At 50.7% G+C, this 15,730-nt stretch overlaps 1 protein-coding gene across 1 annotated transcript in view; it reads right to left on the bottom strand.

Moving 5' to 3' along the window:
• Nucleotides 1–59: 59 nt before the first annotated feature.
• The window catches only part of TICRR (TOPBP1 interacting checkpoint and replication regulator), a 28,204-nt gene continuing 12,533 nt past the window's right edge, over nt 60–15,730 (bottom strand). Inside the window, exons 8-22 of the mRNA XM_045196618.2 lie at nt 13,511–13,662; nt 12,668–12,768; nt 12,277–12,370; nt 12,102–12,181; nt 11,693–11,932; nt 11,064–11,160; nt 9,290–9,347; nt 7,691–7,834; nt 6,685–6,775; nt 5,701–5,753; nt 4,930–5,064; nt 4,195–4,352; nt 1,119–3,225; nt 878–1,003; nt 60–172 (exon numbers count right to left, since the gene is read on the bottom strand). Coding sequence (XP_045052553.2) covers nt 60–172; nt 878–1,003; nt 1,119–3,225; nt 4,195–4,352; nt 4,930–5,064; nt 5,701–5,753; nt 6,685–6,775; nt 7,691–7,834; nt 9,290–9,347; nt 11,064–11,160; nt 11,693–11,932; nt 12,102–12,181; nt 12,277–12,370; nt 12,668–12,768; nt 13,511–13,662 — 3,749 coding nt within the window. The remainder of the gene's footprint in view (nt 173–877; nt 1,004–1,118; nt 3,226–4,194; nt 4,353–4,929; nt 5,065–5,700; nt 5,754–6,684; nt 6,776–7,690; nt 7,835–9,289; nt 9,348–11,063; nt 11,161–11,692; nt 11,933–12,101; nt 12,182–12,276; nt 12,371–12,667; nt 12,769–13,510; nt 13,663–15,730) is intronic.

The following is a 15,730-nucleotide window of genomic DNA, read 5'->3' as shown; positions in this document are numbered from 1 at the left end:
GGGTGCCTGGACCGGCTCTGCAGTGTCTGGTTGTAAGTCCCCTGGCCGGTCCCTCCTCACTAGCTAATCAGTTTCTTCCGTGAGTAGGTTCTGCTGATTGGGCGTCGCCTGGAAAAGGCTAGGCTGAAAGGCGAGTCCTCAGTCGTTGGGGGACATACGTCCGTGTCCTCATCTAGAAATAGGCAGGCACACAGGTGGTGACTGAGGACGCAGCCGAGGAAAACGGGCTGGGACTGCAGGCAGTCCACACTTTAAGCAAAGCGCCTGCCGCACCTCAGTCCAACTACTCGTCTGGTCTTTCTGAAGAAGGTCTGCAGGGCTTTATGCCACTTTGCCTGCTTTCTATCATGGTCTTGAGGGATGAGACCCACTGAAGGTCCCCACCTCCTGCGTAGCCCTTAAGGTCAAGAAGGACATCCTCTAACCTGTGCGGTTCACAGGCTCAGCCCAGCTCTCTTCCAGGCCAGGTGGTGGAAGGGGGGCCTGCAGCCTTCTAGAAGGGCCAATGGCAACAGCCGGTCCTTTGTTGGACAGAACGTACAGAACACATGAAGGAAACGGCCAACTGAGACACTGTCCTCAAGAGTCCAGGGACCACGCCATGTGCCCTTCTCTGTCACTGTCTTCGAGAACCGCAAGTATTTGGTAGGACTTTGTAGGGTTTCTGTTCAAATGTGCATAAGTTCTAATGTGGCATTTCCCTGGGGAGGGCACAGCGCACGTCACTGCAGGGACAAAGCCACCCGTCCCATAATCAAACAGTCTCCAGGACTCCTCCCAAATTCAACCGCCTGGCAGCCCTAAGCTAACTCCAGGGAGTCACCCAAAGGGTGCAGGGCTGGCCTTGGTAAGAGACCCCAGGACTTGCACGAGTTACCTGTGGCGTCTCTGCGCTGTGAGGAGCCCGTCTTCCCGGGGAACAGCAGAGGGGACTGGGTTAGCACCTGGAGCCCGCTGGCAGACAGGCAGCTGCGTGGGGCACAGCCGGGCAGCGGGGGAGAACCTGTGGAATGACGGCACGTGGTCAGCACTGCCTGCCGGGGCCCCACAAGGAGCCCAAGACTCCTCGAGAAGCAGTTCCTCCCAGCCCCCCAGCCAGGTTAAGTCAGCAGACTTACCCGAAACCAGTGCCTCGTTAACCCCCGTGGCGGGGATCTGCTGCACCCCCATCCTTGGGGACCTCTCCTCGCTCTGACCAACTTCCCAGTCCCCTCTCAGCATGTCACAGACCCTCTTGGCTTCACAGTCGACTTCTTCTTCGGTGGAAAGTAGTCTCTTCCTGGGACCTAACCCAAACTGTCCCCAGGAAAAGGCTTCTTCAACTTTCCACTCGCTGTCTCCGGTAGGTGACTGGTCTGGCAGCTGACACACCCCCTCGAGCTCAAAATCCCCCAGGAAGGGAGACCTGCTGATGCTGAGCTCGAGGCCCGGCTCCTTGCCCTCCAGTCTGAGCAGCGACCCGCCCACAGGAAGGTCCGAGCCAGCGTCGCCCCGCCCCGTGGTGGCGCCCAGGCTGCGCAGCACCACCCGCTTCCTACGGGGCCAGTCCTTGATCCTGTCGGGAGTTGTCTTCCCACTATGCTTGGGAGATGGTGTCCAAGGAACCCCAACGTCTGTCTGAAATGGACTGGGGGTGCTGGGGGTGCAGGACTGGCAGATGTAGGTTTGCCCGCCACTCTTGCTGGGGCTGCTGTGTGAGGGGCGGAGGCAGGGGGTCGACATGTAGGTGGTCTCGGGTTTGCAGGACTTGCTGCCCCTGGGCACACTGAGAGCGGGGGGCACACTCTGGGCCCTCCTTGGGGGCTCAGCTTCTGACCAAGGGCTGGCGTCTCTTTTTTTGATTCCGACCTTGGGCACACCGGAAGCCTGCATCTCCAGCTCTACCTCGTAAGTCTGCATCTTGGCGGGGGCTCCTGAGAGCCGGGTGGGAGTGGCTGCCAGGCGTGGCCCTCTGTGTTCAGAACAGCTCAGGGTGCAGGGCGGTGTTGGGGGGGAGCTGGGCCCACAGCGAGGAGGTGACAGGGGATCCCCGAGGGGAGACAGAGATGGTCTCTCATCCACACCTTCACCTGTGGGAGAAGCATTGCTGCTCCGGCCCCTGGCACCATGGTACTGGGCTTCCTCCAGGAGAGAGAGGTGCTCCGTGTCCCCTGCGATGAGCAAAGGAGAGGAACGATGCCAGTCACTGCTGAAGCCAGGCCCAGGGCCACAGTGCCTTTGGGGAGACTGAGGGGAGGAGGGGTCCATGTCCTTCAGGTGCTTTCCAGTGTCGGTGATGGCAGCCGGGCTGTCTGTGCCACCAGCTGCAGGAGCAGCCGAGGAGCTGGGCTCACCCTCTGGATCAGAGGCCCTTCTGTCCCTTGTCCTGATGTGAGAGTGGGGCCGACCGGGCATGACATCATGGTTAGCGCTCTGAGAGGTTTTGGGGGCAGCTGAAGGGGCGGGATGGGAGAGAAACAGGGCTCCGCTGCACAGGTTCCAGGCTGCTTTCCAGTCCACCTGTCCAGGGGGAGGAGATTGTGCTGGAGGTGTCCTGAGTGGGCTCCGGGAAACCTCACAGACGGGAGAGGGCAGAGGCTCCTTTGGAGAAACAGGCGAGAAAGGCGTTGTGGGTGTGTCCCCGGATCTCTCTGGGGTTCTGACAGCTTTGACCTTCTGTTTCTGTGCTGGGTCCTCACCCTGAGAGGCTCTGAGGATGCGGGGATGTTGGTGTTTCTGGTTGGGAGGTGTGCCCACGAGGGCTGTGTCCCCTCGCACCCCCGTCGCTGCCTCTCCGGGGGGGTGCGACTGGAGAGAGCCCATGCTGAGAGTCGGACTCCCAGGCCTGCACTGGCCAGTGGACAGCACCACGGCAGCAGCCAGCCAAGACAAGCTTCCCAGACTGGAGTTCACGGCAGGTGACCAGGCAGGATCCTGTAAAAACCCAAGGGGCTGGCCATGTGGCCTTGTAGGAGTTCTGGGTATCTTTCCAAGTGGAGAGGCACCTCTTTCCAGCAGGGGGCATCCTTTCCATGCAAGGAGTTTTGGTGGAGAAGGTAGATCGCAGCCATGCGTGGAGGAATCCTGAAGGGACCGGAACAGTGCCTGTCGGGCTGGGGTTCGGGCTGCAGGGGGCTTCGAGCGCCTTTCAGGGGTGCGCAGTGGCGACTGCGAGGTACCAGGAGGGAGCCTTCCAGCTGCAGCTGCAGGAGAGCTAGGAGATTTCCGGGCACTCTTCCTGAGAGTCTGGGAAGAAAAGCACACCTGTCAGTGCTCGAGCATCGTGACCTGTGTCCCCTCAAGACGGCTTCTGTGACCTCGAAGACAGGGAGAAAGGCAAGTGGGAGACTCGCAGTCGGCCACAGCAGCAAGCTTAATACAGATACGTTTCCATGTCCACAGCGGGGCTGTTTTATTGGCCACTTTTTCTAGCACCAAGCACTGTATCCAATCGGAGTCTGTTTCCCTAAGATAAATAATTTGCGTAACTCAGCTATGCTACGCCTCGCCTCCCCGTCACTCCACCATGGCCAGGTATCCTTCCCCTCACCGAGACCGTCTCTGATCTTTGTCTGAAGCAGACCCTGGGTGCTTCTCTCCTTTGTCATTCACATGTACAATAAAGATTCAGGAGCAAATACAATATATAGGTGATGCACTGATCTACCTAATCCTATTAACCAATGTCACCCCAATAAACTAGTAAAAAAGCTTCAGGTGCAGCCATGTGAGGATGGGGAGGAGGCTGCAGGTAAGCATTCCCTCCTGGGCCGGGGTCCCAGCAAGGCAAGGTGTGTCCCGGCGACTCTTCTCTGCCAGATCGCCCAGCCTCTCCCCTCTCCGACTTAGCTGTCTCAGCGCCCCCCTTTCCCATCACTCTGATCCCTCCCCCTCATCTCTCCTGCCACACCTGCCCGACCCCCCCTACACCTCTCTACCATGTCTGTGATCTCCATCTGATTGATCACTCTCTCTCTCTCTCCCCTGTCCCATCTCAGCTTGAGATCACAGACCTGCTTGTGATCTCTGCCTCTGTCCCTTCTTTTTCAAATGTGTCTCTCCCCGGGTCTCTCTTGTCTCTTCTTCCTGATCTCCACCTCTCTGTCTTCTTTCTCAAATCTCTAGGCCTAGACACTCTAGACTGGACTGGAGAGTGAGGTTGGGAGGGGCCTGTTTCTCCAGAGCCACCACCGAAGCACTGCAGAAATGTCCCACCTGGTAGTCTGTGGGCGCCCCAGCAGCCAGTTTCTTTCCTGAAGGCCGTTGAGTCCGAGCTGAGCCCTTCCCTGAGCGACTGAGCCCCTGAGACATGGCCCCGAAAAGAAGCTTCTTTGGAGACGGAATACTTGGGATGGTAGAATGTTCTCTTTGGTCTGCAAGTCAAAAACATGAACAGTATTTAAATCTTTCTCAACGTCTGCACTCTCAACATGAATACGGACAGCAGCCGTCCGTACAAAAGGAGATGACAGTTGTCATGGAGAAGGACTAGTGGGACAGTCCCACCTAGTGGTGTTTCAAGTACTGCAGTCTTGCTCCCTTCTTGAATTTTGACTGCCGCTAACTCCGTCTCCTATGTTAGGAAATGTAGGCAACTGAAATAAATAGAATCTATAATATAAAAACGCACCACTGATGATACAAGCTCAATGATAAACAGTAAAGGCCGCACAGATATAACCTTCCACCTGGGGCGCCGGTACCTTCCTCTCCGATCCATGGAGGATCTGAATAGTGTGCATGACCTGCTGCAAGAATCCAAAGGGATGATCCTGCACTTTGGGCCCTGATCGTTCAGCTGGTCACCGCCCTGAACCTCAAACGTGTGTGTGTAGTCTGTGACTCCCATGTGAAGAAATGAAAGGTCAGATTTCAAACTTCTTTTCCCAGAAATACTCCCGATGGAGTTAGCGTGAAGTGCGGAAGACAGGTTGCTAAGTGTGTCATTACCTGGCTTGTTCTGCTGAAGTGAGTGACCTCTTTGCGCACTTTGAGACTTCGGCGGAGACACGGAGTAAGAGGGACCAGAACTTGTCCTGCTGAGTGACAGCTGTTTGATTCGAGGGCTTCTTCTCAGACTTATTTCTACAAAACCGGAATCACACTTAGTAACCAGGGGGAAGTGCAAGCCTGCCTCCTCCCACCTACAAAAGAAGTAAAACTTATGTTACACCAAACACAGGTATAAATTTGACTTCTTAATTGTTGTAACAAGGGTAAGAGGGGCCAACAGGCGGCCCCAACAAGGTGCGAAAACCCCACTGACCCACTAGACCGCCACCATGCAGCATGGTGTGGGGGGAAAAGAACATGTGTGAAGTGGCTTTTGTAAAAAAAAAAAAAAAAGAACTGTACCTTTCATGTGTATATTTGTGTAGAATATCACACATTTGTGTAGAATATCACCTGTAAGAATATTGCTAAAGCTAAAATCTTATTAACAGTAAATGTTCTGAGTTATGGGATTACCAAGTGATCATTAAAATTTTGATCACTTGTCTATACTGTCTGATTTTTCTATAATAAACACAAATTTCTTGACTGAAAGAAGTTAGTCTTTGGAAACTCCGTCATTTGTACTTTTGACGCGACCATTCACCAGGCAGTGTTCCTGACGTGTGCTGGGGGCGGAGCCGTGTCTGTCAGGTGCCTCCAGACGCACTGAGCAGTGGCACGTACGTAAAACAAAACCCCAAACCGCGCAACAAGTGCCAGGAGTACCTCTTTCCGGGGACTCCTCAACGACATTGATGTCAGGACCGGGATCAGAGGATCTTCAGGAATAAAATGCACAAGGATTATTCACGATCACTAATAACTAACTCACAATACCACATGTTAGAGAGGTACAGCTCCTCTTCCCACAAGGTCAGAGACCGCGAAGTCTGACAGCCCCGTGTGAGCGCTCTCAGACGCCACTGTCCGCGTTAGAACAGTTTTCCTTGTAACTTACTTTGTAGATAAATGTGCCCGCCTGTGGGAAACCCGTATACCAATAATGACAACACAGAGCTGTGACAAAGCCACAGTGGACGTGCCTCTCCCTAGTCTTCCTCTTCCGCACAGCTAGGCACCCCGGTCATTGTGTGAGGCCCGTGTAAGGAAGAGTCTCAAAGCGGGAGACTAGAGGCAGCGGGGCTGGGACTCGGGACCCGGCTGGGGAGCTCCCGGAATTTCCTTTTTGCTTCATAGACCCTAGACTGGGTGCTGGAGAAGCTGACAACTGGAACACACCAAGAAGTGCAAACCAAAACTGTCCTTGGGAAAGTCAGCTCTCTCGCCAGAGAACTAGGAAGGGGCAGTCAAGCAGGACAGAGACTTTAAGACCAGGACTGCCCTGCCCTAAGCAATTGCTATGGGGAACCGTGGTCAGCACAGGAAGGCGGGGTCGGAGCCTCCAGCCTTGCCTGGCTTTAACGAAGCCTCCCTCCTTCCCCATGTTGGCACATGAGTAGATTTTAAAATTGTACAGTATCCATTCAGCAGTATGTTACTCAGTAACACAAAAGGATGAGCTACTGATACATGTAGCATCGTGGATAAACCTCAAGAAAATTAGGCCAGGTGAATGAGGCCAGAACAGAGCGCCTCCTGCAGGCCCTCAGAGAGTTTACAGAATGCTCTTTGGTTACAGGAAATACAGTTAAGATTGGAGTCACAAAGCTGGTGAGGAGGTAGGAGAAGCGGCATAAGGACATCACTCACCTGCCCTTGACCTGTCTGTGCAGCAGCCTCCTGGACACCTGCTTGTGCTCCGGAGTCTCAGCCACGGTCCTCGTCAGCAGTCTGCGGTGACCTGAAATGTGAGCGGCACACACGTCACTTCTCCAGAAACAGCAGCAAGGCCAGGAGCGAGTGTGAGTTACCCTACGTCCCAGCAACTCCACTTCTAGCCATGTGCCTGAGAACTAAAAATGTGTCTGCACAAACTCTTTTCCATGAATGTAAATTCACGATAGACAAACAGTGCAAACAACACAAATGCCCGCCAGGTGATGCGTGGGTAAACAGAATCTAATTTATCCGCACGACATTTGCTGGCAATAAAAACAAATGAAGTGCTGAGACCCAGCACAGTGTAACACATACGAACACGGAAGACAGTATGCTACGTGAAAACGGCTGCTTACGCAGACCACGTTATATGCCCCCACTTAGAGGAAATAGGCAAATGCACAGACACAGAAAGTAGGCTGATAGCTGCCTCCAGCAGGGAGTGACTGCCAGTGGGTATGAGGCTCCGTTTGGAGTGAGGAAAATGTTCCGGAAGTAGACAGCTGTGAGAGTTGCAACCTCTGTGAATGTGCTGAAAACCCCTGAATCACATACTTTAAAAGGGTTGGTTGCACGGTACATGAATTATATTTCAATTATTTAAGAAGAAAAGCGAAAAAAAAAAAAATCCAACTAAAACACTAAAAAAAAAAAAAAAAAAAAAAGACTAGAAAACTGTTTAATCACCATCCTTTGTTTCTTTGTAACTGGTTCTATAAAATAGGTGCTGGTCTGCACGGTAGCTGGGAAGGGAAGAGGGAGAGAGACCAGGACTCCATTTTCATCAGAGCCTGGAGAGACTCCCAAGGGGCAAGCCGACGGACACCGACAACAGAGAAGAGGGAACCCGCAGAGATTAATGAGCTTCTGCAATGACACAAGTCTCACGACTGGTTTGGGTCCAGGAAGCCGGCTCCCTTGGGGCATGCACACGCACCTTTGGGCCTCTCAGCATTGTCAAGCTCCTGCGCCAGGCCTTCCACGGCGGACACCGAGTGGCTTCGAGGCAGCCCCCGTTTTGCCAATCTCTTCGAAGGGGAAAATTCCTGGTTGAAGAGATTTCTTCGAACTTTGGTCACTTCTGAAAGCATGAAGAAAAAAAAAAAAAAAAAGAAAGGCCAAATATTATTATTAACAAATGCCCTACCTGGGAAAAGAAAGTTACCCAAAACAGAGAGAAGCTGCTTCAGGAAAGCATCCCACAGACCAACTGCTATACTGACATGTACTGATAGGGGTTCCTTAAATGCCGCGCCCACATGGTTCACTGAAGTCAGTCACTTCACAAACTCAGCGTAAAGCCCGGCCTCTCGGGCATGCACAGAGCACGCACAGCGCTTACATTAGGAGCTGCGCTCACTGTGAAGTGGATGTGACCCTTAAGAGGCCGGCTAGTGTAAGTCACAGTCTTTTAACATGTGCCAGTGTTGGGATGTTTTCTCACTCCCTCTCTCTGCTGCTTTGTATTTGCCTCTGCCTAAGTGGTGAGAAACTATTCAAAGATTTCATTCTTCTGAGTATTTTACTAATTTTCCAGGTTATTTTAAATTCTCTTCCTGACCTAAGAGCATGGAAACTATGACCATTTAGACTCAAAGTTAGGGGAAAAGGCAGAAAAATCAAGAAATGTTTGACAAGGTTAGCAAAATGACACCTTCATCCTAAGATGGCCTAGTGAAGGCCACTCAAAAATTCGCCTGTGGTAAATTCTTCTGAGAACCGGCCATGGACAGAACGGCAAAGGAAGGAGCCCTCATGGATTCCCGTCAGTGATGTGAACACTAACGTCAAGGACACCAGTAACACCGAAGTTTCAAAAGATGTTCCCCATCTCCACACCACACCACACCACACCACCTGTTATCTGCCTTAGGCCATCCACGAGACGGGTCTATGGCCTGAGAGCTAAGGTGGATTTGTTACTTTGTGTCTTCCCCAATTTTCCGAAACATTTACTATCCACAGAACATTTCAAAGACTAGTAAAGTAAACAGAGTCATGGCTAAAACTCTTGTGTACTCATCATTTGGGGTCTCCTGCCCCCTCTGCGTTTGTAGCATTTCCACCCCAGCTCCGCAGAGCAAGTGGCAGAACCACGACTTCAGCCTCTGCCCTCAGCACGGTGTCCTAAGAGCAAGGGCACATCCCCCAGCCCGCTGCCCGTTTCCAGTTTTCTCTCGCTGTCTCAATATCCTGCATAGCTTTTCTTCTTTCTAAATGTGAGACCCAAGCAGGGACCGGGCAGCGCACTTCACTGTCACTCTTAGATGCCCCACATTTAACCAGTTCCACTGTCTTTTATTTTTTTGATTTTCATGATAATGACTTTTTAAAAAAAAAGATTTCAGGTGAGTTATTTTGCAGAACGCAGCACATTGAGACCATGGGAATCCTCTGTCCTGCTAGCACACGGTATCTGGACTCATTCCATTAACCCACAACTACACAAGACTGCGCAGCACTTAAACACACGCGGTCAAAATAAAGGTGGTGTTCTAGTCCCCACACAGGTGCCCTGAGGGAACGAAGCGCCCACCTTGCACTGTGTCCTTCAGGGGGAGTGAAGGCTGCTGACGACCGGGGTGAGAGTTCTCCTGAGAGACAAGAAAACCCAGTAAGAAAATAGGCGTGCATTTAACATCAGAGTAAAATTCCCCACGAAACCCTCTGACCTTTCCGGTTCTACAGAAAGTTGCAAAAGGCACAAAAATAGATGCTTGTTCCAAGGACACCGAAGGCTGCAGGGCAGTAACTCAACGTAGGCAACAGCCTGCACATCACCCATAGAGGAGAGGGAAACAAATTGCGGCTCTTCCCTCCAACGCAGGTATTTAAGAGGGTTGGGAGGACTCTCCGAGTGGAGGAAGACTCGTGAACACACCAACCCGGGGCGAGGTCCCTAACCGGAAAAGTAAAAATGCAGATGAGGCGCAGCGGGTCCACCACTTGTGATACACGTGCGTGTGCACAACACACGCACAAACCCGCGGTGTGCGCTGCTGGTACAGGCAGGATGAGGTCTGGGAACACACAGCCCCGTCACCAGCGGTCACTTCTGGAGACTCATGGAGAAGGGACACCCTAACCTTTAACCGTCTGTCATTCAACTCTACTAGTGATTACGTATGCCTGAACACCCACAGAAGCTAACTTGAGGATGGCTACACTGTTAGTAACTGCTCTGAATTAAGGTGCCATTTAGTTGCTACTGTAGCAGAGGACTCGAAGCCTATAATCCAGGTGCATGTCAACAATGGAACTGTTTTTACATATTTTTTGATTTTTAAAAATTATGCCCAGGAATAATTGAAGAATGAACCACCACGCAGGCAGAGAAACCTAACAAACTGACCCTCTTTACCAACTAAAATCGAATCCTGATCTCAGGAAATCCAGTTTTAAAGAAGTGAGCTTTCAAACAAACAAACAAACAAGCTTTCTTGGCCAATCTCAAACGAAAGTTTCCGCTGTATGAGAAGCAGCTTTTGCAGCACAAACGGTTACCGCACGTCACCGTCAGCTCTGCACCTTACTCACGTACACTTAAGCTTTACCGAGAAGGTGAAGACCGCTGACTCTAAAAACAATCCCACCTCGGGTTCCAGAGGGCAGTTATAAGCCTCGAGGAACAGACTGCAAACCTCCATTGTGAGGATCGGCGCTTTGGAAGCTGGTTCTCACAGAACTTTAACTCTTCTCAGTAACTCACACAGTTCAAAGCTTTTAACACATTACTTGCCCCCCTCCTTCCCTCCTTAGCAACACACCAGTTCTACTAAGTCCACAGACTTCACCTGGGTTTCTTTCGTTCTGCTGCCAATAAAGATGTCCTCACATCTGTCACAAAAGCCAGTTACCACTGGCTTCAGGACGGCACCCACAAGCCTTCCCCAAAATCCGCCTCACCGGTTAAGGAAAGAGAGCATGCGCGCTGAGAAGCACTTTCCGGCAGCAGCCGAAGCCCTGTTCCGACCACACACTACTTTTCAATGGCCTCCGCTTATGTTAGTTATTATTTTGTCAGTATTCTTCCCTACACTAAATATTTTGAGTTAATTTATTCATCCCGAACTCTGGCTTGCTGTTTTAAATTTCAGTTAGCTGTGACTGTCACACTTTTGGGTAGAGGCTCCTCGCGAACACACACCCATCTCCATAGTCCCCGGATCACGGGCCGTGCGCACGTTCGCGCAGACACCCCCTATCACTCCTGTGCCCCGGGGCCGCCACTCCATGGCATCCCGTGCGTGACTCACGCCAGAAGGGACAACTCTGCGCTCGCCGCTTCCTGTGTCCTGGAAACCACTTACGTTTTTGGCGGCTCTCTTGGACACCTTGGGAATTTCAATTTGACGACGAGTCTGTGAAATCTCCGCAACGCTTTTATGTCTTCGTAGTGCATTTTTCCTTTTAAAAATACAGAGAAACAGTCAACATGCCCTTCGCAGAGGTTACAAGCCGGACTGGAACTACAGTGTGAAATAAAACACAACTGAATAAAGGTCAGTGATCTCGGTGTTGGCCTGGATTTACAGCAAAACCAGTCAACCCTGGACTTTCCAAAAGTAACTACTATAAACTCAGCTAGTTGTGAATAATGAAAGCAAAGGGAAACTTAAAAAGCAAGCTGAAACCCGAGGCCTGTCTCATGGAAAGCTCCCAGTCCCTGGAGAGCCCGTGACGGTCAAGAGGGGCACTGTGGGCTACGTGACAAACACAGAGCGTGCCCTGGGTGACAGTGTCGCAGGATGCCAACACTCATGGTAGCCTCCAGGGAATGTGCCAGGGAAATCCCAAGGATGGGCTCCTGTGCTTCAGACACAAGGGCAACAGGGAAGTCAATAAACCACAAACAAAGACAGCTGGACCGTGGTGTCCGTGCGCCCTTGGTCCGCACTAGAACAGTTCCTTCAGTTCCTTCGGGTCCTCCAGCTCCTACCTCCTCTTCTTCGCCGATCGCGTTCGAAGCTCCTGCAGTTGGTGGGATTCAGCGCCGTCAGACGCTGACCTGGGAGCACTTGACGGAAGAGGCACAGAACGAAGCGGTGATTGGCTGGCCTGCGTCATGGAGTCGTCACTGAAAAAGTCTGTCGGAAGAACGTCGGCCAGCTTCTGAGGGATGACGAAGCCCAGGCTGTCGTAGAGTTTCCCGAGTGTCTCGGGGATGGAGTCAGTGTACCTACGGGAGAGAGTGATTCAAAGGGGACAGTCCGTCACCACGGCCCTGTCGCCGTTCCCTCCCTCACCCGCATGACAAATGGGCCTCACAGTCCCCTAACTCTGAAACAATACCACAGAAGTTCTTAGGAAAGCAGCTTTAAAGTTAAGGCAGTGGTCAGCAAACTTACAAGCCCAGAATTTCTTCCAGGAACTTGGCCAGGTACGCGGAATCCTCGGTTAAACACACCGTGCGCAGCAAATCTGTCACCTGAAGGAGATGTGACAAAATGACCATGTGCCTCTCTGCAGGGAGGCTGGGAGCAGCTGTGGCATGTGCCCGGCAGCACCAGGCGATGTACTTGCCTCCTCCACTGCCTGCTCCACGGTGTCCACACGGTCAGGTACCGACGGGCACTGCCGACACAGCTCCAGGCGCAGGAACACCTGAAGCTGGCACCTGGAAAGACAAACAGACGTGGTCACACCTGCTTTGAATGCCAGTCAACTGAAGGTGCCTTCCTTAATCGTACATCTACGTAAACAAACAACAACAACAAAAAGGAGAACCATCACTTCTTCTAAGTAATGACAAGGTTATCAGGTGAACAGGGGACAGACTATATAGCAGATTGTGAACAACCCGTGACAGAAACCTGTCGAGCACTTGGGCCATCTACTCCAAATGGATCAAGGAAGTCGTAGAGTTTTGTTTCAGAGTAATGGTTTACAAAGAAAAAGAAAAAGAGTTACTTACTCTCTGACTCTGTCTTCTGTACCCAGGTTCTTTCCTATATGCTGTCTGAGACTTTTGCTGGTCTTTAAGAGGGTGCTTTTCACTTGGGCCAGGCAGTCCATCTGAAACACAAAGCATGACACAGAAGAACGTTACATTTTCCCTTCATTATTTCTAAGTTCCCCACGGCCGCCGGAAGCCCTAGGAAGGGGAGTACCTTCCCTTTCCCCCCTTCCTTCATTTGAATGAATAATAGTGAAACGAATATTCTTTTCAATCTTTCCAATGAACATGGTTAAAAAAAAAAAAGTAAATACTCGGGTGTGGACACAGCAGGCCTGCACATCTGAACTCAGGGGGGCTCCATGAAGTACTGTCGGAGCCGCCTGAGTGTGTAAACAACTCCGCTCGTGCAGGGGGAGCCTGGCCTCACTCTCCCTGGATGGAAGCGACGGTGTGGACCACGCAGTGCTCTGCAACCCTCCCTGTGCCTAAGGCTCGTTTGAGAAGCTTTTCAACAGTACGGATGCCTAGGTCCCAACCCGCAGGGACCTGTTTCAGTGCGCCTAGAGGATGGCGAGCTATAAAACAGACGTCCTAGGTGACTGTACAGTGCATTCACCGGCTTATTCATGCAGCTCAGACAAGCACAGAACTTTCAGTAGAGGGGAAGCATGTGATTACCTGACCTAACCCGCCTCAATTTCTGCCTTCTGAGTTCACCAGGTCCAACTTCCAAGACCTGGAATTCTGCCCACTTCCTTCCTCACCTTATCATCGCCAGGCCCTGCACAATGAACTCATGACCACGCCCAGCACAAGGCAATGTCTATGACTGTAGCACACGTCATCGGGCTCTCTTACCTCTAGGTCCTGGCTGCCTTTGGACTTCAGGAAAGCTCTCATGGTTGAGATCATGTTCTGAGCACATGAATGCAACACGGCTCCTCCTGTGGCCACAGTCTTTTGGTAACTTTCATGCAGGTAAGATTGAAGGTCCTCCTCAGTTTTAAAATCTGTGGCGGGGGTGGGGGCATTAAATTGAGGACTTCCGGTCAAGAGGGCAGAGTACATAAAGCCTGGGCTTGCCTTGTCCCACGACCACGCCAACATTACAATTACATTATAGAACACACTGGGAACCCCTGAAGACTAGCAGAACCGAAGTCCTACAACTAGGGTGTAAGCAGACATGTAGACACTGGTGGGAGGGGTGGACACGTAGACGGGGTAGGTCCCACATGGAGGGATCTCTCAGCTGCAGAGATTCCCCTGGAGGAGCAAGGGGCCCCAGCCAAGCCAGGGGCATCAGAGCCAGGAAGAAAAGCCCCCACAATATCTGGCTGTGAAAACCAGCAGATTGTGCTGAGAAAGACAAAGTGTTGCTGTAGACCGAGGCGTTCTCTTAAAGGGCAGGAGCACAAACTCACTTGCTCACAAATTCACTTGCTCTGGTAATAATAAATAATGAAGATCAGAGCAGAAATAAAACAGAATCTTAGAAATGATACAAAAGATCAATAAAACCAAGAGCTCATTCCTTTAGCCAGACTCATCAAGAAAAAAAAGGGAGGGTCCAAATAAAATCAGAAATACAAGAGAAGTGACAACCGGCACCACAGGAATACAGAGGGTTACAAGGAAGCACTACAAACGGTTACATGCCGACACACTGGGCAAACTGGAAGAAATGGGTAAGTTCCTAGAAACACACAATCATCCAAAGCTGAAGGACAAAGTGACAGAAAATCTGAGCAGACTGATAACTACTAACGAAATGTAATCAATGATCAAAACCTCCCAACAAACAAGCCAGGGACCAGGTGGCTTCGCAGGAACACTTCACCAAATTCAAAGAAGAATTAACACCTCTCCTTCCTAAAATATTCCAAAAAATTGAAGACAAGGGAAGGCTCTCAAACGCACTTTATGAGGCCAGCATTATCCTGATTCCAAAACTAGACAGAGGAAGGGCTGCCCTGGCAGGTGTGGCTCAGTGGATTGAGCGCTGGCATGCAAACCAAAACTAGACAAAGGCACTATAAAAAAAAAAGAAAATTATAGGTCAATATTCCTGATGAAAACAGATGCAAAAATCTTCAACAAAATACTAGCAAGTCCAATTCCACAATACATTAAATGGGTCACACGCCATGATCAAGTGGAATTTATTCGTGGGATGCAAGGTTGGTAAAAAGCATTTGACAAAATGCAGCTTCCATTTATGGAAGAAAAAAAAAACCTTTCAACAAAGTGATAACAGAGGGAACATATCAACATAATGAAGTCCTTCTGCGCCTACAGCTAACATCAAACCAACTGTGCAAAGCTGAATGCTGTTTCTTTAAGGTCAGGAACAAGATACAGATGTCCACCTTCACCACCTCTGTTCAACACAGTTCTAACTAGCCACAGCATTCAGGCAAGAAATAAAACACATCCAAATTGGAAAGGTAGAATTAAAACTCTCGCTACTTGCAGATGACCTAATACTATGTAAAGAAAACCCTAAAGAGTCCACCAAAAAACTATTAGAGCTGATAAATTCGGTGAAGTAGCAGGATACAAAATATTCAGAAATTGGTTGCACTTTTATACACCAATGATGCTATCAGAAGTAGGAATTAAGAAAACAAATTCTCTTACAGTTGCATCGTGAAGAATAAAATACCTAGGAATAAATTTAACCAAAGAGGTAAAAGACCTGCACTCGGAAAATTATAAGACAGCGAAGAAAGAAACTGAAGAAGATCCCAATAAATGGAAGCATATACTTTGCCCAGGGACTGAAAGAATAACATTGTTAAAATGTCCGTACTGACCAATGCAGTCGACAATCCCTAGCAAAATACCAACGGCATTTTCCACAAAACTAGAACAAACATTCCTAAAATTTATATGGGACCCCCAAAGACCCCAAAGAGCTACAGCAGTCTTGAGAGAGAAGAAAAAAGCTGGTGTGCCACGCCAGCCCACGTCACACCACACCACACGCTGAAAGGCCTCCCGGACCTCGCACCGCTCCCCATGGCCATTTCCCTCCCCTTACGCAGAACCACGGAACCGCTTTAACCACTCGCCCTG

Source organism: Desmodus rotundus, chromosome 10 (assembly GCF_022682495.2).
Source record: "Desmodus rotundus isolate HL8 chromosome 10, HLdesRot8A.1, whole genome shotgun sequence".
NCBI classification, from domain to species: domain Eukaryota; kingdom Metazoa; phylum Chordata; class Mammalia; order Chiroptera; family Phyllostomidae; genus Desmodus; species Desmodus rotundus.
Note: the sequence above shows the minus strand (reverse complement) of the source record. Positions and strands in the feature narration are given on the sequence as shown.